This window comes from Trichechus manatus, unplaced genomic scaffold (genome assembly GCF_000243295.1).
Source record: "Trichechus manatus latirostris isolate Lorelei unplaced genomic scaffold, TriManLat1.0 scaffold00065, whole genome shotgun sequence".
Lineage (NCBI taxonomy): Eukaryota > Metazoa > Chordata > Mammalia > Sirenia > Trichechidae > Trichechus > Trichechus manatus.
In genome coordinates, this window is record NW_004444001.1 from 10,802,492 (window position 1) to 10,826,450 (window position 23,959).

Below are 23,959 nucleotides of genomic sequence, written 5' to 3' on the forward strand. Positions count from 1 at the left end.
TGCTGTGGAGTCAATTGCGACTCTTGGCGACCCATGTGTCAGAGTAGAGCTGTGCTCCATAGGGTTTTCTATGACTGCCTTTTCAAAAGTAGATCACTAGGCCCCTCCTCCTAGATGCCTCTGGTGGAATCGAACCTCTTACCTTTAGGTTAGCAGCCAAGCATGTTAACTGTTTGTACCACCTAGAAACTAAACCAAATACTGCAATAACCTTCTTCTAACTGACCTCTCCAGAAGCGGCATCATGAGTTTTTCATTATCCTATATAAAATAACCAGGTTATCCTTCTCACTTTCCTGATGTTAGGTCTGACTATGCCACTTTCTACAATTTTCAGTTGACCCTTTCGTATCTACTGAATTACATACAAACTTCATAGTTTGAAATTCAGTGACCTTGAAAATCTGATCTCACGCTTCTTTTTCATCCCTTTCTCCAGTATATTGAAGAAATATTTCTTATGCTCCAATTAGAAAACTATATGGCTTGATCAGAGGTGATTTCATATAAAAGCAACAGCTAAATTTGGTTTCTTGACATGAAATACAAAAGCTGTTCAATTAATCTGACATATTAAAAATGGGAATTCTACTCCTGACAACATTATTCAAATCGATTTTGAAATCCAAGCATAGGTTTAGTTATTAATGGTTACTAAGTGGCTTATTATCCCAGCATAAAGACTTCGTTAAAACAAGAAACAATTGGTTTTGAAATGCAAGTATAAACAAAAGAATAATTTATTAATTACCATTCCCTCTTTTGGAAAGTAGCCATTCAGTTCTTTAATACTGACATAAATAACTTCTTCTTGCCTTACCAGAAACTTTCATTTCCTGACTAGCATAAGAAGAGAACAAATAAATTGGATATGCTAGAACTAGGAATCCAAATTCCAGTATTTTCTTTACTTCCACAAGACAGCCATTTGAAAATATTAACTATATCACCATCTGATCTCTGATTTACATGAAAATAAAGTGACTTTATACTTCATCCACAATGATAGAAAAATACCAAAGTTATTTAGAAAAAGATGGTTAATAATTTTGCCTTTAAACAAAAATATTCAAGAAATATTTACTGAGTTCCTAGTAAAAAAAAGGCCCATGGCATACCTTACTCTTAGCAATGAAATAAAATGCTTATATGTTTAGAAAAAAGGACAATATTTAATTTAAAAAAAAACCGACCATAGACAAAGAAAATAATTTAACAGAATAAAGCTGAGACATGGAAACTTTTATGATGGGAGTAAAAGTTAAGATGTGAAGAGACAGAAAAAATTATTACTGTTTTTCTTACATGTGGACCATAAGAAATTTGTTATGAATACTATTAGGTATTATACTTCCCACACCATCAACAAATCTTATTTGGAGTCTAGAGATCTTCTTACCAAAATAACCCTTAAGGGGAAACTTCAAGGAAAAGCTTCAGTTTTCTTCTTAAAAACCTATTACTAGTGCAAGCACCAATATTGTAGATTTCTAGTCCATGATGTTTTAAATAATACCTTCAAGTATGCTTAAATCACTTCCTTCTTATATATTTAATTACTTTTGCTCAGTGGTCTATCAAATGATGCCTATTTTAATGTTATGGAATACCATAATGTTAAGAAAGGTAAGTTAAGATTCTGCTTAAACTTTCATGGGGTTTTTCTTTTTCAACTACTTTCTTATGTCCACTATTTTCCATTAGCCCTTTGCAAAATACAAATCCTATCCTGAAAACAGTACTTTTTTCACTCCAGAGAAATCACACAATATTCAGAATTAGAAGCAATCTTAGAGATACATAGTAAACTCAGAGCTACCAAGAGAGAAAGCCTTCCCCTGGAGCTGAAAACCCTCAATTTGGACTTCTAGCCTGCTAGACTTTGAGAAAATAAAGTTTCTCTTTGTTAAAGCCATCCACTTGTGATATTTCTGTTACAGCAGCATTAGAATACTAAGACAGAAAGAAAGGCAGGGAGAAGTCACGGCATACTAATCTAGATGGCAGATTAGACAATCACTCTTGATATATACTTGTTCTTTATTTTTACAATTAAAGATTATTAGAATAACCCTGAGAAATTGGTTCTAATGTGAAAACACAGTACAACAGATTGAATAGCTTACTAGTTGAATGGTAGATTCATATAGTGAAAATCCAACATGATTTTAAAAATGGAATGGTAGATAGTTATACTTTATGCATAAAATGAAGAAATTTTTTCTGATATTTAACTTTGAATGAGTAAAGAAATCAGCTATACAGTCATCAGAGATCATGACATTATTGACACATCATAAGACCAACTCAATTACACAATATCCAGCCGGCACAAATCCCTAACTAGTTCAATTAAGTGATGCAACTGAACCTGGGAAGCAGAATATTACAAAAAAGTTTTCATCTATGATAAATCTGAAATTCTTGGAACCTATAGGTTAGGTATTTATGAGAAGTTCTGTCTAGAACTGAAACTTTAAACTTTCAGCACAGACCAGAAATCTAAGCATAGTACAGGATCCAAGTATCTACAGTACTTTTTTCACTCCAGAGAAATCACACAATGAGAGTTTAGAAGTCTAGCAAGAAAAACAAAGATTCCTCAAGGAAAAGCCTGGAGGAAAGAAAGAAACACACAGAGAGGTGGGAAGGTGTATTTTATACCTATGCTAAGAAAACCAAGTAATAGTAGACATTACTTATAACTTACAGAAACTGTAGACAACTTATACTCTGAGATTCTCTGAATATCGAGGCAAAGCCTTTCTGCAAATGAATTGACTATAGGTGGGATCTACAGCAACATCAAAGAAAAGGAGATATTAAGAGTGGGGAGAGAAACGGAAATTCCTTCCCACCGGGTCCCTGCCTTATGCTGGTAGATTACTACTTAGAAAAACTGGTGCGGGAAATATAGCTGTCCTAGTCACCTAGTGCTGCTTTAACAGAAATACCGCAAGTGGATGGCTTTAACAAAGAGAAATTTATTTCTTCACAGTAAAGTAGGCTAAAAGTCCAAATTCAGGGCATCAGCTCCAGGGGAAGGCTTTTTCTCTCCGTTGGCCTTCTCATCAATTTTACCCTGGACTAGGAGCTTCTCTGCGCAGGAACCTCAGGTCCAAAGGACACGGCTCTGCTCCTGGCACTGCTTTCTTGGTCCTATGAGCACCCCCTGTCTCTCTGCTCACTTTTCTCTTTTATATCTCCAGAGTTTGCCTCAGGAGACAATCCAATCTTGTAGACTGAGCCCTGCCTTACTAACACAACTACCGCCCATCCTCGCTCATTAACATCACAGAGACAGGATTTACAACATACAGGAAAATCACACAATATCAGGATCATAGCCCAGCCAAACTGATACACACATTTTTGGGGGGACATAATTCAATCTATGACAATAGCTAAAGAAGCACTCCACTTAGAAAATGCCCATTTGTGTAACGCATTAAAAACTAAAAATCCATCAACAGCCATACAAACTTCTTGTTTTTTAAAAAGATGAGGTACAATAGTATTTCTTAAGGCATGAATATATGAGAGAAAAATAAGACTACTTAAGTGGAAAGATTAAAAGCAATCAATCAGAAACACTCATAAGAAAGACAGCTATGAGGAAAAGTTTTACTGATACAAAATGTTCTGTATCTTGAATCACTGTGTGTGTGTACATGTGCAAATGTGTATCTTTTCACCAAAGCAGGTATATCATTAGTCTGTTCGTGCCAAATATGTGGTATTTAATTTACTTCATAGTAGGAACTGACAGAATAAGCCAAGAATTTTTTTTCCCAGATAGTATTTGTGAACTCTTCTCTATCCCATTCATGTAAGCACAGAGTGTGTTCCGATTTGCTGAGTTACATATACACACTCTGACTTTGTTCACAGTCTCAATGTTTAGTTGGCCAGGAGATCATTTCCATCCCCTGATTCATTAGGTTCCCATGGTACCTCCATTTCCTTTATTTTATGCAGTCAAAAACTGTATTAGTTTGTCCTATTTTGATAACCCTTCTAAGTGAAGTTCTATAGAGGAAATTTATTACTATTTTAAAAATAGCCATATACCATTACTAGAGTGGCATAAGTGACAGCCTCACAAAACTGGTAATAAGGATTGAACAGTGCCTTGTACAGGCTGCTTCTGCCAGGGACATTAATTGCCAAGTATTAGAAGTAAGTAAGTAGGAAGGGATGAGTCCTTGGGTGGCACAAACAGTTAATGGCTCGACTACTAGCTAAAAGGTTGGCAATTGGAACCTACCCAAAGGCGCCTCATAAGACAGGCCTGGTGATGAGCTTCCAAAAGGTCACAGCCTTGAAAACCATATGGAGCAGTTCTACTCTGCACACACGGGTCACCATGAGTCGGAATCAAATTGAAAGCAACTAAAGACAACAACAAAGTAAAAACGGAAGGTGAGGTGGAGACAGGGAGAACTCCGTGCATGCTAACCCAGATCAGAAATTAAGCCGTCACACTTCACACGTACAAATTTATTCTTTATTAGTTTGTATAATTAAAGATTATTAGAATAAACTGAAAAATTGGTTCTGATGTGAAAACACAGTACTACAGATTGAACAGCTTACTAGTTTCCTGGTAGATTCATATAGTGAAAATCCAATATGATTTTAAAATGGGACTGTAATTTTATTCAACACACAGAATGAAGAGACTTTTCTGATACTTAACTTTGAATGAATAGAGAAAAGAAATCAGTTATATAGCCAAAATAAATCATGATACTTTTAGAACCTGAAAGGATATTTATTATTGCCAGTATCATAATACCGACTCAATTACTCAATTTCCAGTTGTCACAAATCTCTACCTACTTCCAATAAGTGATTTGGCTCAACCTAGGGAGTGGGGGAAGGGGAAACTTAGGATATGAAAAGGTTTCCATCTCTCTGGTAAAACTGAAATTCTTAGAGCTTTTTCAATCCATTTCTAATCTAAAGTATGCCATTAAACAACCCTGTAATCGTATCAGGATTTATAACAATAATAACCATTTACTACTACTATTACTATAATTCACAGAAGGGATATTATGTCCCAGAAACTGTACTAATTCCTTTACATATATTATTTCTGATCTTAATAACTCTTTATAACCACTGTAAAAAGTATAAGCATTGCCATTTTACAAAATAAGGAAATTTGAAGGGTCTCTCTAGTGATAATTTCTAATTAGTACTGTATGGAATCATATAAAGTTACCCATATCCAAACATTTATGACCTATAAAAATGATGATTTCACTTGGTTCAAACTTTCATGATAACAGAGTTGGCTTAAAGTCTGAAGTATAATTCAATTTTTAAAATTCTATGATTTTATCGTTCTAATCTGTTCTCCAAGTAATAAAAACTTTACATAAAATTTAAAGCTATACTTTAATTATTTAACTTATTCTATAATCTATATGGAAAACTACAGTGAAGAATAACTACGGAGACTAAGCCATTCATAAACTAACAAGTATAGCAGAAGAAGGAGAAACTTCTTAGATTGGAGGGTAGGCCTGACCAAAGTAAGAGTAAGAATTAAGAGTAGGATGAGACGTGGAAGAACTCAAACAAGAACAACAGGATTAAGAAAGGGAGGTGAATGAAACAAGTTAAGAAAAATGATCCAAATTTAGTCTACTTCTGAACTAATACATAACTGCTGCCAAAATTACCAAAAAAAAAGGCCATCATCATTAGTGTTACACAGGTGATGTTCAACAAAACTCTGTGTTGACTGACTGAACATGGAGGACATTTTTAAAAAGAATCAAAGTATACAACATAAACCTTGTTGAAAACATAGTTCACCTCTGTTAAGGCAGTGTATTCAGTCCTGATTTCTGTATGTCAAGAGAATAGCTACAAATCATCCACAGAAGAAAGGAGAAAATCCAAGTCTGAGGGGCAAAGGGCAGTATGCTAACTGACGTATTTTAAAAAAATATATTTCAAGACAAAAGGGTGTAGTATGATATACATTATGTATCAACCTATGGAACTTTCTACCTTACATAGGGTTAACCGCTGAAAACATAAACAGATAGAAAAAGGATTTCAAAAAATTCCTGACTGAAAGGAGGGATAGCTCTTGGGAGGGAGTGTCAATCTTTTGTGATGGATATTTGATCCATAGAGAATAAACACTGGGTTAAATGAGTAATTCTTTTTTCCCCCCTTGAATAGTTCTTTTGATTGCTACATTATTATGAAGTATAATGTTGATGATTAAAGATTATATATTTATTTTATAATTCTCCTCTAGTATTTGCTATAAAAATGCTAGGGTCACCATGAATTGGAATCTAATCAAGGGTAACTGGTTACTGGTAAAATAAAGAAGATAGCATTATGTAAATATCTGAGATATCTGTATAAACTACTCCAATCACACTTTTAAAACACAATCTCTGTATCATTCCATTTGCTTTTAACCAAGCATTTTTAAGCATTAAGAGGTGTATGCCCAGAATACATATCTTCAAGAAACTCATGAAGGAGGCCAATTCATACACAAATATTAAAAACGCAGTGGCTCTTACCCAGGGCTCCTCATCAGGGTTACCTGGGATGCTTTGCTTAGAGGGACTTAACCCCAGAATTTCTGATTCAGCAGATATGGAGTGGGACTGTGCGTTTTATATGGTTTTGTTTTAAAGACAGTCAGGTGGCTCTTATATTGACTCCAAGTTGAAAACCACTGCTAAATGCCCTGAGACAAATGGTACAATAAAAGTATAATCAACCACTCTATTTATCACAATGACTTTATTGATTTTAATAATCAGGAATATCCAAAAGAATAAACACACACACATATACTTTGAGTAATGCTACCTAGTTTATAGTTTCTTAAGGACATTTGTTTTGAAGGAGAAAAAACATATTTATATGTGAAAAGCATGTAATATTTCATTAAAATAGAGACAAAACCTTGTACTGTTACTTAACTGTTTCACGTAGCAGTATCATCTTTTCCTCCCCAAGGAAAGTACTCAGAAAGTTCAGATCACGCCCTTAGTTTTTTTCAAAACAAGATTTTTCATTTGGTTGCCAGACCTGGTTACAAACCGCAAGTTTTAGCAAGTGCTTCTCAAAGTCTGGTCCTTGGACTACCTGGATTACAAAGATCTTGGGTGTTTATTAAAATTATAGATTCCTTAGCCCTGCCCAAACCATACTGAAAAAGAGTCCTTTGGGAGGAATATGGATTGGGAATCTGAATTATTATATGTTCAACAAATTATTGCTAGCCAAACTGACAACTGACACTGTACTCACACTTAAAAAGAATCCAGATTTTTACAGGTCCTATCTATTGGAGCCCTGGTGGCGTAGTGGTTAAGCGATCGGCTGCTAACCAAAAGCTTGGAAGTTCGAATCCACCAGCCGCTCCTTGGAAACCCTTTGGGGCAGTTCTACTCTGTCCGATAGGGTCACTATGAGTCAGAACTGACTGGACAGCAACGGGTTTGGTTTGTTTGTTTTTTTAACCTATGAGTCAGAATTGACTGGATGGCAACTTAGAAGATTCATTTAATTATAAGAATTGCTATAATGCCTGTGGAAACCCTGGTGGTGTAGTGGTTAAGAGCCATGGCTGCTAACCAAAAGGTCGGCAGTTCGAATCCACCAGGTGCTCCTTGGAAACTATGGGGCAGTTCTACTCTGTTCCACAGGGTCGCTATGAGTCAGAATCACCTCGACGGCAATGGGTTTGGTTTTTTGTTTTTTAATTATAGTACCTGTGTAGGTATCAATTGTGTGCCTGCTCTTTTGCATGGAAGAGGTTAGAGGAGATATTAAGAACAAGAGCCAAGGGATATTGGCAAAAAATGTTAACCTTCAAATGTTCTTTCTCATTAAGTTTTTGATTTAGGTATTAAGGGCCCTCTGTCTGGGAAAGAAGAACCAGTTAGCTGCTGAAGGTCTAGCTCACTGTTACAGGGGTCAAAAGTGCTTTTGACAGGAGACAAAATGATAAAAAGATAGAAAAAGCAACCAGGCAGAGGTTGTGGTGGTAGAATCACTCTCCTTTCTTCTAAATAGGCAGTAGAAGGAATTTAAGTGCATCTTGCTTCTATAATTTTTGTATCACCTTGGACAGAGCTCTCCCATTAACACAGCCAAGTTACAGAAAGACAAAAAAGTAAATCACATAGATAACAATCTTCTTTATTATCTTTGTCTATAAACTTGTATGATGCACATAACCACTGCTGCTGCAGCTTTTGAGAAGTAAAATTTATGAAAATATAAATTTATTTTCTTCTATAAGTAGGAAATATATATATATGTACACACACACATACACACACATATATATACACATATATGTATTGTTTTAATTGGAATTTGGGGAGAGAGATGCAAAATATAGCAACAATGTTACTGCTGTTGTTGTGTGCATTAACTCGATTCCGATGCACAGCAACCCTATATGACAGAGATTAACTGCCACATAGGGCTTCCTAGGCTGTTATGGGAGCAGATCACCAGGTCTTTTCTCCCATGAAGCCACTGGTGGGTCTGAACTCCTGACCTTTCAGTTAACCACTGCGCCACTATGCCTTATAAATCCAGCACTATTGGATAGCTTTTGGTTAAGAAAATGAAGCTGACCTGGTGAAAACCAGAGCATGTGCCACATGTACAGGGAGAAGTAGTTACTGAACTCAGGTGCTCATGCTAAAATTCAGGCCTAAGTCATCACATATTCTAATTTGATTTTTCAAGAGAAGCCAGAAATCCTAAGTTTTAATGTAAAAATGTTCTAATTTTTAAATGTTGGCAATTACATATATTTTTAAAATATGGTGCTTTCCAGATTCTGGTTTCACAAATTCAGAGCTTGGATGTCATCAATCTTGTACTCATAACAAGAAAAAGATGAACAAACTGAAAATCAACAATTTTTCTTAGCTCTGTCACAGAACTGAGATCACAGGGCAAACTGCTCCCCTGAAACCTGAAGAGACAGACAGGCAAATAAAGAGAATCATAGCTTACTGGAAGCAGAAGCATAGGAGCAGAGGCCTGCTTCTACAGCTAGTACTGGTAGAAATACTTTAAACTGTAATTGATGAATTCCTAGAGGCTCATTGTGGACTAGCCTTACAGTTCAAAACTCTGGGGGAAGCCCAATCTTAGGGTGGCCCCTACACTTTTGTGAGTTTTACCTCCAGGAGTCCACCAGGTTCTGACTGTGAAGATCAAAGAAAATTATCTCATGCTTACAAGAGGGGAAGGGGAAAATTAACCATTTTGAACTACGCTCAGAATAGTCTGTTATCCTTAAAAAGGCTTGCCCTCAAGAAAAACTATTATACAAGAGCGTAACCAACTTGGACTTTACCAAAACTTAACCAACTTGTGGGAAGGGAAACATCCAACTCCAGCTTCCTCTAGCCTTCTGGTCTCACCTAAAGTGTAGAGGGTAGCCAAGAAGCACTTGTGAAAGTCACAGATCAGGTACAGAGGCTCACTAAAAGACTGAGACCTAATCGTAGAACACGTCCTATTTTCTACGTAGAACACACCTTAACACCACATCAGTAGTACTCCTGTATAATCACAGGGGGTTACACGAAAAGAACTTCAAGCCTCATATCTTATTAAGCAGGAGCCTCTAGGGAAACTCAAAGATAAGAGGCGAGACAAACTAGGACACTAGAGGAAATTTAGACTCTGACACCACAGCTACAGCAAACAGTAAAAAAAAAAAAAAAAAAAAAAAAAAAGCCTAACTCCTAGCCAGAAAAACATAAAACTTCACACTAAAGATCTATTTGCCTCAACTCCTTCTAACTGACACATTGTATCTAGCTTAAAACAAAAAATTACAAGGCATGCTAAAAGGCAAAAAAACAGGGAAAGCATAAGAACCAGCCTCACATATGGAAGAGATTTTGGAATTATCAGAACTGGAATTTAAAATCACTATTATTAATATGTCAAGAGATCTAATAGAAAAAGTAGAAAACATTAAAAAAAAATTGGGAATGTAAGCAGAGAGATGGAAACTGTAAGAAAGAATAAGAAAATGTCAGAAATCAAAAACAGTGTAACAAAAATGAAAAATGTCTTTGATAGGTTTATCAGTAGACTGGATGTGGCCAAGGAAAGAATCAGAGAGCTTGAAGATATGTCAACAGCAACTTCTCAAATTAAAAAATCAAAGAGGAAAAACGAATGAAAGAAATGGAAAAGAATATCCAAAAACTATGAGAAAATTACAAAATGTGTAATGGAAATAACAGAAGGAGAAGAAAGAGAAGGAAAAACAATAAATATTTCAAGTAATAATGGCTGAGAATTTTCCAAAATTAATGAGAGAAAACAAACTACAGATCTATGAAACTTGGAGAACATCAAACAGGATAAATATAAAAAACAAAACAAACAAAAAAAAAACCTGGGCATACAATATTCATACTGCAGAAAATCAAAGACAAAGAGAAACTTGAAAGAAGCCAGAGGAAAAAAAAAACCTTATCTACAGAGGAACAAGGATAAGAATTACACTGAACTTCTCTTCAGAAACCAGGCAAGCAAGAAAGTGGAGTGAAATATTTAAGCATTGAAAAAGAAAAACCATCAACCTAGAATTCTGTATCCAGCAAAATTATCCTGCAAAAGTGAAGGAGAAATAAAGACTTCCTATAACAAACAAAAATTGAGGGAATTTGTCACCAGTAGACTTGCTTTGGAGCCCTGGTGGCTCAGAGTTTAAGACCTCGGCTGCTAACCAAAATGCTGGCTGTTCGAAAACACCAGCTGCTCCTTGGAAACCCTATGGGACAGTTCTACTCTGACCAATAGGGTCACTATGAGTCAGAATCAACTCAACAGCAACGAGTTTGGTTTTGCTTTAGACCTGCTTTGCAAGAAAGGTTAAAAGAAGCTCTTCAGAGAGAAGGAAAATGATATAGGCCAGAAATGCAGCAAGAAAGAGCAGGAGAGAAGGAATAAATAAAGACAAAATAAGTATTTTATTTTTCTTATTCTTAATTGATCTAATAGATATCAGTTGGTTAAAAAATAATAGCAACAATGTATCAGGTGATTTAGTTTATGGAGAAGTGAACTGAATGACAATAGTGTAATAATGGATGCAAGAGAGGAACTGGGATTATTCTGTTATAAATTACTTGTACTACACACAAAGGGAGCCCCGGTGGCACAGCGGTTAAGTGTTAGGCTGCTAACCAAAAGGCTAGCAGTTTAAATCCACCAGCCACTCCTCGAAAACCCTATGGGGCAGTTCTACTCCATTCTATAGGGTCGCTATGAGTCAGAATCGACCCACTGTCAACAGGTTTGGTTTGGTTTCTGGACACACGAAGTAGTATAGTGTTATTTGAAAGTAGACTTAAACTGTAAATGTATACTTCAAAGTCTAGGTGAATAGCTAAAAAAATGTTTTAATGAAGTGTAATTCATATGCTGAAAAAGCAAAGAAAATGAAACAATATTAAACGCTCAGTTAAAACCAGAGAAGACAGAAAAAGAGTGGAAGACAGAAAAAAGAAACAAAGAAAAAGAGTAACAAAGAAAAACAGTTACAAATACGGAATATATAAAACCAAATATACCAATAATCACTTTAAATGTGAATCATCTAAGTACACTAATTAAGAGACAGAGATGTCAGAATGATTAAAAAACTCAACTATATGTTTCCACAAGAAACCCACTTTAAATATAAAAACAAAGATAGGTGAAAAGCAAAGGACTGAGAAAGATATAGCATGCTAACACTAATCAACAGAAAGCTGGAGTAGCTATATTTCAGACAAAGACTTCAGAGCAAGGATAATTATCAGGAATAAAGACATGCATTACATAAAGGGACCAATATGGAATAATAACGCTCAACGCATACTGCCTAACAACAAAGTGCCAAAACACATACGGCAAAAACTGATAGAAATGCAAGGAAAAAATGGAAAAAATCCACTATCATAGTTGGAGACTTTAACACTTCTCTATCAGTAATTGACACATCCAGCAAGCAGAATATCAGTAAGCATATAGTTGAAATGAACAGCACTATCAATCAACTGGATCTAATGGACATTTATAGAGGATTTCATCCAGTAACAGCAGAATACACATCTTTCTCAACCTCACATGGAATATTCACCAAGATAGAATGTGGGTCACAAAAAGACCCTTTAACAAATTTAAAATAAGAGAAATCACAAAAAGTAAGCTCTCAGACCACAATAGAATTAAACTAGAAGTCAGTAACAGAAAGACAGCTAGAAAATGCCAAACTATTTGGAGTAAACAACACACTTCTAAATAACACACAGGTCAAAGAAGAAGCTTCAAAAGAAGCTTAAAAGTATTTTTCAATAAATTAAAATGAAAATAAAACTTACCAAAATCTGTGGAATACAGCAAAAGCAGCCCTTGGAAGGAAATTCACAGCAAATTAAAAAAAAAAAAAACCAACCCCTTGCCATCGAGTCAATTCCAACTCACAGCAACCCTATGGGACACAGTAGAACTGCCCCATAGGGTTTCCATGGAGCAGCTGGTGGATTCAAACTGCCAACCTTTTGGTTAGCAGCCGAGCTCTCAACCACTTCACCCCGAGGGCTCCATAGCACTTAATACATGTACTAAAACAAAAAAAAAGCAAGCTCTGAAATCAGTAATCTAAGCTTCCACCTTACAAAACTAGAAAAAGAAGAGTAAATTAAAATAAAAGCAGGAAGAAGAAAAACAAGAACTACTTCGGGCACTTTTAACAAAATATGTATAAGACCTCTAGAATAAAAACTATAAAAATCTGCTAAGAAAAATTAAAGACGACCTAAATAAATGGACAGATATACCATGCTCATGGATTAGAAGACTAAATACTGTCAAAATATTAATCTCCCCAAATTGATCTATAGATTCAATTAAATCACCAGCATATGTTTTTGTAGAAATTTACAAGCTGATTCTATATCCTCTTTAGAAATACAAACATCCTAGAACAGCCACATCTTGTGGTGTTAGAAAGTAAGGAAATGCTCAAACATGGGGTGTGTCGAAAGGACACAGGAGCCAAACTGAAAGAGCTCCTAATGATCAACACTGGAACAATTTAAACAACAAAATAAATAATGATAGCTTTGGATAATGAACCTTAGAATAAAATTTAAATATCCATTGGTCCATATAGACATACATAGAAAATTAAATAAAATTAAGTAAGACAAAGAATAGCTCATCCTTACAGAAGAATTCCAATTAATAAATGTAGAAAGAAAAAAGGAAACAGAAAACCATAATTGGGTAAACACCACAGTAATAACTGTCTCAGAGAAGATTCACTAATATATGCTAAAATTAATAAGAAAAATTTTCAGGGAAACAGAATATTTGCATATTACAAAGTTTCTCCCCCAAGATACTTAAGCACAAAATGAAAAACAGTAATTTTACAGTGAAGAAACCGAGCACACACCACCTTAACCAAGTTTTCAAGGTTATTATCACTGATAATAAGACATATTAACACAATGAACTCCTTTATATGATGCACTGAGAAGAACATATCGCTTCTGCGGTATTCTTACTAAAAATGCGTAACTTCATTCTAATCATAAGAAAACATCAGACTAACCCAAATACAGGAGTATTCTACAATAATTGACCAGTACTTCTGAAAAGTGTCAAGATCATGAAAGAAAAGTGAAGAATGAGGAACTGTCAAAGATAGGAAGAGGCTACAAAGATAGTACAACTAAATACAACGTGGTATCCTCAATTGGATGCTGGAATAGAAAACGGACATCAGTGGAAAAACTGATGAAATTCAAATAAGGGCTGTAATTTAGTTAACAGTATTGTACCAGTGTTTGTTTCCTGGTTTTGATAATTGAATGATGGTTATATGAGATGTTAACATTACAGGCATCTAGGTAAAACGTATACAGGAGTTCTCTGTATTATCTGTATAACTTTTCTGTAAGTCTAAAATTGGTTCAAAATAAAAGAAGTTAAACATAAAGTTCTGGAAAAACTACAGTGATAGAAAGCAGATGAGTGACTACAAGGGAACTTTTCTGGATGATGGAAATGTTATATATCATGATTGTGTTGATGATTACATAACTATATTGAGTTGTCAAAATTCACTGTATTATGCACTTAAACTTGGTGAATTTTATTGTATGTAAATAATACTTAAATAATATTTACAATAAAGGATTCCAGACATAAATATAATCTTTTTTAAAAAAAAAAGTTGTTGGGTTGAATTCCCCATATAAGCAGAGTGCACAGGAGAGATATATTCTTACCAGATTAATTAACTGAGTGTGTACCACATCTTCTACCAAAACTGCTGTTTCATGAAGAGGCCTCCTAGCATCTCCTAAAGAAAACCTGCAAAAAAAATTAAACACACCAACGTTAAAGGCTGTGAAACTAAGAAAGGCAAAAAGTGAAAAATATTTAATAAAAAGAATCTGCTTAAGAAAATACAAATCATTCTTTCAAATGAAAGATTGGATGTACAATTTTCTCTAAACAAAGCAAATACATATCATCTACACAAGCAATAAATTCCAAAGAAAAATGTATGCTATTTCTTGATTTGTGTAGTACATTTTTAAAGGGCATTTACTGTTTTCAAAATGCAAAATACTAACAATGATTCCATAATACTGGCAACTGGAAAATCATGATACCAAACTATTAATACAAAAACATAGTAACAGCCATAAAGAAAGTTACAAAAGCATGTGATATAATCAAAATGAATGTAGGTAAGAAAATTTATGTTAATGCCATTTAAATTATAATTTCTGGTTACATACAAAATAGATAATCAAGAATGGATAACACAAAACTGATCTTAAAAGTCATCTTCCCAACTTTCATTTCTGCCAGTACGGTGGACTAGATTTGTAGAGAATCCCGTCCTGGTAAAGAGCACCTAAAATGCATGATAATATTTTAGAAACTTACTTTTAAATCATCCCTTAACTAGCAGTGAAGAAGATAAAACAGAAGTCAGACAAGATGAGAAAATACAGTTCCAAAGAGTAAGGGAGTATAGAGTCAAGATTTATTCTGAAGACATATGCATATTCATAGCTTAGAGCCTAGTTTTGAACTAGCAAAATATTCAAAGTAAACAAAAGAATGCTGAGATCCCATACAAGGTAGGAGGTCAGTTTGAAGAAGTCTATATGGCATTGGGAAACCTGCACTCTGTGATGGTCATACCCGCAGTGTGTAGACTAAGAAAATACCCACTCCACAGAAGGAATGTTGCCAATCTCAGCCAAGACTCTGAGCGGAAAAGAAAAAAAAAATTATTTTCTGAGAACTGTTAACTATAAATTCACATTCATGACTACTGCTAGAATATCTGCTACCCAGATTTCTTAAAAAAAAAAAATAAAGCCAAAAATTAAATTAAAGTGATTTTATATTGATAGTGTCCATAGGCCACTTCACAGAAACAAACACAAATCATCTCTTGAAGAGCACATTTTAAACAGAGACCTTGAAGAATTCCCACAGATGATATGTCAGAAGCCATAAGTTTAAAATCAAAACTCGGTACATACATAAGGAAGAAATTCACTATGAGTGAGAGTGAGCAGAATCAACAAACAGTAGAATCAGACCCACAAAGGCTGTAGATCCTGAAACAACCAGATTATTTATATGTACATGATTCATGTTTTAAAAAAGAGAAATGAAAAATATACATAGGAACAAAAAACTATCAAAATTGGTTAGTTATATTTGAAAAAGCACAAAACAAATACAAATTAAAAATACGATAATATTATTTTAAAACTTAATAGATTTAAGAGCAGGCTAGATGTAGCAAAAAAGATAATTAGTGTTCAGAACAACAGATCTAAGAAAATTACTCATAATACAACATGGATAAGAAAATATGATCAATAGTTTGACAAAATTTGGATACTGTGGTAAAATAGATAAATTTCTAGAAAAACATAAATGACTAAACTGATTCAAGAAGAAACAGACAACCTGAATTGTCCTATAATTTTTTAAGAAATTGAATCAGTAGTAAAAAAAAATCTTCCTTGTTTGAAGTGTTCTACCAAACATTTGAAGAACAAATCATTCTTAACTTGACACAACTCTTTCAGAGAATAGAAAAAGACCTTCCCCAATTTTCTTCTGAAGCTAGTATAACCTTGGGATCAAAACTAGAAAAGAACCATGAAAAGAAGGACATTACAGATAAATTTTACTCATGCACATAAACAAAATAAAAATATTAATAAAACAAAACATTAGCCAAGTGAATACTGCAACGTATTTAAACAAAGAATAATATATTATGACCAAGACATGTTTATCAAAGGAAAGAGGTCAATATTTTTAAAAAATCTATTAGTATAATTAACTACTTCAAAATATGAAAAGAGAAAAAAATATATGATTATTTCAACAGATGTAGAAAAATCACTCAACAAAATTCAACAACGATTCAAGACAAAAACTTTCAGCAAACTTGGCATAACAGGTAATTTATTTAATCTGGTAAACGGAATCTACCAAAAAACCTATAAACCTAAAACCAAACTTGTTGCCGTCGAGTTGATTCCGACTCATAGGAAACAACATATGCGGAATCACTCATTCCCTTTGAAATCCAGTTAAGGATGCCCATTATAACCACTGTCAGTTAATATAATACTGAAGATTATAGCCAGAACAATAAGACAAGAAAATACTGAAATTATATAAGTATTGGAAAAGAACTAAACCGTCCTTATTCACGGATAATCTGAATCTACACAGAAAACCTAAAATAATCAAGAAATTATTTATCTGAATTAATAAAAAAAAGATAGCAAGTGTTTCAGTTGTAAGATCAACCTATAAAAATCAGTTACATTTCTATTCATCATCAACAAAAAGCCAGAAAATACAATTTTTAAAAATACATATTGATTCTAAAATTTATATGAAAGGGTCAAGGGCCAAAAACAGTCAAGAAAGTCTTGAAAAACAAGGTGGGAGGATATGTTCTACAAGACTTATAAAAGCTTCAGTAATTAAGATAGTATGTTATTTCACTACTGGGGAAGTGAGCACAACTGGACTAAACCAAAGCTAAGAAGTTTCCTGAATACAATCAAATACTTTGACAGACAGAGTAGCAGGGATGCGGGGTCTGGGGACCATGCTTTCAGGGGACATGTAGATCAACTGGCATAACAAAGCTTATTAAGAAAATGTTCTGCATCCTACTTTGGTGAGTGGCATCTGGGGTCTTAAAAGCTTGCACGGGGCCATCTAAGATGCATCAATTGGTCCCATCCACCTGGAGTAAAGGAGAATGAAGAACACCAAAGACATAAGGAAAGTATTAGCTCAAGAGACAGAAAGGGCCACATAAACCACAGACTTCATCAGCCTGAAACCAGAAAAACCAGATGTGCCCAGCTACCACCAATGACCGCCCTGACAGGGAACACAACAGAGGTCCCTGATGGAGCAGCAGAAAGATGGGGTGCAGAAATCAAATTCTAGTAAGAAGACCAGACTTAATGGTCTGACTGAGACTAGAGGTACTCTGGAAAGCATGGCCCCTGGATTCTCTATCAGCCCAGAACTAAAACAATTTCCAAGGCCAACTCTTCAGACAGGAATTGGACTGGACTGTGGGACATAAAGTGATACTCGTGAAGAGTGTGCCTCTTAGCTCAAGCAGATACAAGAGACCAAAGGGGCAGCTTCTGTCCAGAGGTGAGATGGGAAGGCAGAGAGGGTTAGGAGCTGGTTGAACGGACATGGGGAATCAGGGGTGGATGGGGGAGTGTGCTGTCACAGAATGGGGTGAGCAATTAGGGTCACATAACAATGTATGTATAAAATTTTGTATGGGAGACTAACTTGAAACGTAAACTTCATTTAAACTACAACAATAAAAAAATAAATAAATAAACACAATGCGTTATTGGTGCAAGGACAGACAAATAAACCAACACAACAGAAACAGAAAGGGAAACCCTCATTAGAAAGTAAACTCCACAAGGGCAAAAAATCTTTGGTTGTGTTTGGTTATGTTTAGTATTGAATACTCTGAACTGTCTGCACAATGCTCCTTTTCCATTATTATGTTACTTCACGTCTCACTGTACAAAAAGCACAGTCATCAAAGTTAACTGTTCTGAGAAAGGCTTAATTCACTAATTGGCTCACTGATAAAACTACATACTCAATTCACTTATCTAATAAAAATATTTTAAAAATAATTCTTATGTCAATAAAATGCACAAATAAATAGCAAGTTATACTTCAAGCTTTTGTAAGTTAACACTTTTCTACTAAATATAGTCCTCATTAACATAAATATGTAAAGTGTCTTCAAACCACCTATAAAGACATATAATCAGGTGTGCCATTTGATAAATACGTTATTTTAATTATCAGATTGTTGGTACTTCAGCTTTTTCCCACAGTTTTTCTCACATTACTTCTGCCAGTTTTTTTTCCCCCTAACACACAGAAAGCTAGATATTGGCCTGGTAGTTTTTGCAAAACAGAAATGAAAACCACTATACCCAGCCAAAGTCACTTCTTTTTTGCTCTGCAATGTATGATATTTTTAAGCCACTTAAGGACAAAATCTAAGTAATTGATAATTATACAAATCTTTTTTTTTTTTTTTCCCCTTAAGGATCCATTGACCACTCACTGATGCCTTGACTGACTTGCCCTGGGTCTATTCCCAACCAAGACAGCCTAATAACCAATCCCTACACAGATTGTCTAGATGACTGTAAGAACACCAGTACTGCTGGACCAGCCTTCACTTAAGGTTTTTCAGGTAACTTTCCTAAAAAGGTTTGTCCCTCTCCTTGTCTCTTGCAGTAGCTTCATCGCTATACCAAACTATGCTCCAATTTAGGAAGGACTGTGACTCTGATAGCCATGATCACAAGCAGGAGGTCCAGAGCAATCCTGCAGGATTCCACTGGGTAATGGTAGTGTGGAAGAGCCACTTACACCCTACATTCTCACCCAAAGCAAGATTGCTTTCATTCAATCCCAGGATCAAACATCTCACTGAGCACTAGGGCAGCTAACTCTGCAATTCCCTTGTCAAGTGCATAATGAAAGTATGAAATGAAACCACCCATGAAGTGGAGTTAAACTCATTCTGTACACTTATACTCAGATACAGGAAGATGTATGCTGACCAAAACTACGGGATACTGTCCCAAAATGCCTGAAAAACTTATAAATGACCCATTCTGTATTTTTCCATTATGTGTGCCCAACACAGTCTAAAATTGGGGGAGAGCCTTTAAATAGACACCTATTAAAGAAAAAAAAAATTCTATAAATAGAAAGTGCCAGAACAAAAGAGAAGAAAAGAACTAGTTACAAAGATATTTCCAAAACACAGAAAACAAATTTTTAAAAATATGCACTGAGTCTAACTATAGTAACACTGTGTTCTCAAAAAACAACAAAATCCATTTCAATAGTTTCTAACAACGGTTAAAAAAGGGGGGCTGGATATTTGCTTAACATAGTCTGTGTTGAGCCCACATTTGACATCATTAGTAATCTATGCCAAGAAGATTCCCCAGTATGGCGATACACTTTCACTCTCTCTATAAATTCTAAAATATCACTGCACTTTAAAATCATTTGCTATGCTCTGACATATCTGATAATGTACCCACAGACCCATTATCTTCACGTGCACTTATCCCTGTGAAAGGCAATCAACTAACTCTTCTCCTTTTATTTAATTTCTGTTATTGTTGTTGAGAATATACACTGCAGAACATACACCAATTTAACAATTTCTACATGTACAATTCAGTAACATTTACTACATTCTTCAAGTTGTACCACCATTCTTACCCTTCTCTTCTGAGTTGTTCCTCCCCCATTAACATAAACTCACTACCTCCTAAGGTTTTTATCTAATCTTTTGAGTTGCTGATGTCAATTTGATCCCACATAGATAGATCTTAAAAGAGCACAGAGCTCAAGGCAGACATTGTTTACTAGTTAAACTATTGTTTGGTTTTATGAAGATTTCAGGGGATATTTTTGGTTTCAGGTTTAAATATTATCTCAGGGCAATAGTTTCAGGGGTTCATAAAGCCTCTGTGGCTCCAGAAATTCTGGATTCCATGAGAATTTTAAATTCTATTCTACATTTTCCCCCTTTTGATCAGGACTGTTCTATAGAATCTTTGCTCAAAATGTTCAGTAATGGTAACTCCAAATTCTTTTAATGGTATAACCCATCATGAAAAAAAAAATTGATAAGCACAAGCAACATGTATATATTTATTTCTTTTAAACATATAAATTTAATATACATTGTCATTAGGATGACCAATCATCCCAGTTCACTTGGGAGTGAGCAGTTTCCCAAATAATTATCTACCAAATAAATCAGCCTAATTAGTACTAAAAGGTCATGACATACTGTATTTTTACCCAAGCTTGCCAACTGCACCTGCTCCCAAAAGGTATTATCACTGTAAGTGCTGCCATGCTAATTTTTTACATGTGGCTGTAAAAAAATTAGCATAGCACTCTTAAAAAAAATACCTCGAGGGAGGAGGTTGCGGCTGGCAAACAAATGTAGAAGGCATGTGCTACGGTACCCTTCACAACAAAAGGACAAGACAGAAAACGGTTTCTTTTAAGAGGAATGAATGAATAATCAATAAAACTCATAGATTTACTTTCAAACCATACCCTTATTATTTCAGTTTTAAGGTCCCAAAATAGAGAAACAAGTAACACTTGTGGAATTTATCCTTCATCTGGAGTTGTTGGTCTTCCATGCTCTGAAGCTGAGAGTGAAGCTCATGATGGTGGATGAGGAGTAACTGTCCAGTTGACTTCTCATAGCAGTCACTGCTCCCACTCAGTTAGAAACAGCACCAAGCTGAATGAGCTGCCAGAGATATGAACCCAAAAAACAGATGCAGTTCATGTGGCCAGTATCCAACTAAGAAGGTTACAACAATGCAGCTAAAAGTCCCATTATATCCTGGCCATGGGCTGTGAAGAAGGCAGAAGTCAGTAGTAATGCAAATAAATTAGACTGCAAGTTAGATGACCTGGTTCTAGTTCCCACTTTGCTACTAAGTAGTACTGTAGCCTTGGCAAGTAACTTCTCTGGGTACCTCAGTTCTTCAGTCATATAAGCAGGGGACTGAATCAGATGATTTTAAAGATGCCTTTTCAGATATTTAATTTTGGCCTATGAAGAAAACAGCTATAATCCTTAAATCTCAAACACATCTGTCTTCAAAACTGAAGTAAAACTATTCTAGGAAAAATAACTTTAAAGAGTAAATTGAGTAGCAATCATAAAATTAACAGGAAAGAGAAATAAATAAGAAAATGGGTAATGCAGATTAAATAAATGAACAAAAACAATTGGAGGAAGGGCAATGATGCTACAATTTAATCTATGTTATGTCTGGAAATAGTTTCCAAGAAACATTCGATTGCCCATTAAAGAGGTCAAAGTACTTTTTGCACTGGGAATATTATTTTAGGATTTTATATTATTCTTTTTCAGTATATTCAACAGGGTCCACCATTAATCTAAAATACTTGTTTTCAAAATTTCAAGTACTGATTAAGAATAAAGAAGAAGAATCTGATTAAATTTTAATTTAAGAGATTCTGAAAGAGAAGCAAAAGCAGTATGTTTGGCAATAATCTGTAGCAGACAGCGTGCTGGGCCAGTCACCAAGAATACAAGGCCCACAAGCAGATCTGCTCATTAAGGCATCCAGGAACCAAACATAAAAGAAAGGACAAAGAGACGTTTCTTTACTGCATGTGTGTCATCTTGGATGCTGAGTTGCTTTCAGTACTTACCACTGGCTACAAACTCTAATGTGGTTAAATTATTGTGGATGCTGTGGTTAAGTAATTGCTGTGGTCTTGGGAGCTAGTTACTTTTTTTTTTATTAGCTCTGGTTTTTTGGATGATTTCCTACCTCAGGTAATTCACATTGCTTTGGAATTGCACTATGTGACTACAGCCTGGTGTAAGAAGGCCCAGAGTGACTTTCTGTCCCCAAAAGAAAGTTTCCTTTTTCACTTCACTAGTATTTGATTATACATTTATAGACTACACATTATTATAATACCCAGGAATTTCTCCTAACTGGAATTAGAATGAATAGCAGGCTAGAGCCCTAACATACACTCTAGTCAGCTAACCTGGCACTAGACAACACCTGCAAACACAGACATCATACTGTTTATGTCATTCTTACTCAATATTTGTTGAGACTCATTTACCCACTGTCCAAAAAAAAAAAAAAAAAAAAAAGGGTGCAAAAGTTTGGCCGCAATTAGTCATTTAAGGCAATCAGACAGTGATAAACACATGCAGACTGTTCTTACTCGTCAATTTTTAATAACTCTACTCTTCACAACTCTATGATTTTATTTATTTATTTGAGTTCAGTTAACAATGGCTTTGAGAAAGTAAAAATATAAGTAAATTAAAATATCAAATAAGTATCTAAGATAGTAGTTTTTCTAGCACTAATAACTTTTCTTATAGCTTGCTTAATTTCTCAATATCCATTTCCCTACCCTCCTTACTACAGTATATATTCATATATAATTTAACTATGAGATTATTTTTAGAATTCTATAACACTCCATAAAGTAAGTATAAATATCTGAAGATATAGGAAAAGCAAGAATATAAAATTATTTATGATCTAAAATTAATAATAGCAATGTGAAAAATACAGAGACATACACATTTTTGTTTAAAATAAAAGATGGAGTAATATTTTCAAAAAATAAATATTTAAATCATCTACAGGTATTAATCACTCAATCAGCAAATATTTACTAAGTACCTACTTTGTGCTACCCACTATTTTAAGTATTTAGGATATATCAGTGAACAAAACAGATGAAAACTGAGTAGGGCTTATATACCAGTGGTGGAAAAATACAATAAAAACGTACATAATAAATTACTAAATAATTTATATTTTAAAAAGATGACAGAAAAAAAAGTAGAATGGAATCAGGAGCTAGGAAGTATAAACAGGGGAAGGCAGGCAGTGTGAAATATTAAAACAAGAATTTATTAATTTTTGATGAGTGAAAAGAAATTGCTTTTAAGAAGTGAGAAAGAGAAAAAATAAATTAGAAATTTTTCTTAAACCAAAATTTTCTAAACCCGAAGAAAGCTCACCTAGAATTATTGGACCACAAGGCATAGAAGTGTGTATCTGAAGAAGTTTACAAAAAATAGCAGAATGGCCATATTAATTCTTTCTAACAGTTCATAAGGCAATTTTGCTAATATTTCCTATATTCCTAAAAAGCAGATATCCCCATCTTCAAATTAAAATGGATAGCAGCAAAGAGCAAATGATTGTAAGTATCCCTGTTTGAGGAAAAGGAAAGATACGAAAGAGAAGTACAACAATCACTAAAAGTCAGTTCAGAGAGGAACCACAAGATTTAGTCCATTTGTCTGGTCTTACAAAGAAGGAAAATAAAGGTCAGAGAGGTTAAATAACCACCTCAAGGTCACAAATCCAGTTAGATTTACAAGGCAAAATCTAGGCCTTTTAATTTATCCAGAACTTTTCTACAATACGTGCTAAATGTGCAAAAACTAACAAATTAAGTAAACTAACCTTAAATGATCATTTAACAAAGATTATGATTGACCAAATAATATAAAGGAAGCCTGGTTCAATTCCTTTGTAGAAATAAGTAATTTTTCAAAAGATTTTTAGAGAGAGAGGTAGCAACATCAAGAAAGTTATTTTAGTCCTTTAGGCCCCCAAAACATGTAATAACACAAAGACCTAATTGCTATCTTATTTTTGCTAAAATTTAACAGTCAAAAATTTAACTTTCTAGAATACTGGAATAAGGCACACTATAATCATAATAGTATCTT

At 34.6% G+C, this 23,959-nt stretch overlaps 1 protein-coding gene across 4 annotated transcripts in view; it reads right to left on the reverse strand.

Annotated features, from left to right (window-relative positions):
- The window catches only part of SUPT3H (SPT3 homolog, SAGA and STAGA complex component), a 542,602-nt gene that overhangs the window by 295,612 nt on the left and 223,031 nt on the right, over positions 1-23,959 (reverse strand). For all 4 annotated transcript variants that reach the window (XM_023734241.1, XM_023734239.1, XM_023734240.1 and 1 more), the window contains exon 3: positions 14,322-14,406. In XM_023734241.1, coding sequence (XP_023590009.1) covers positions 14,322-14,406 — 85 coding nt within the window. The remainder of the gene's footprint in view (positions 1-14,321; positions 14,407-23,959) is intronic.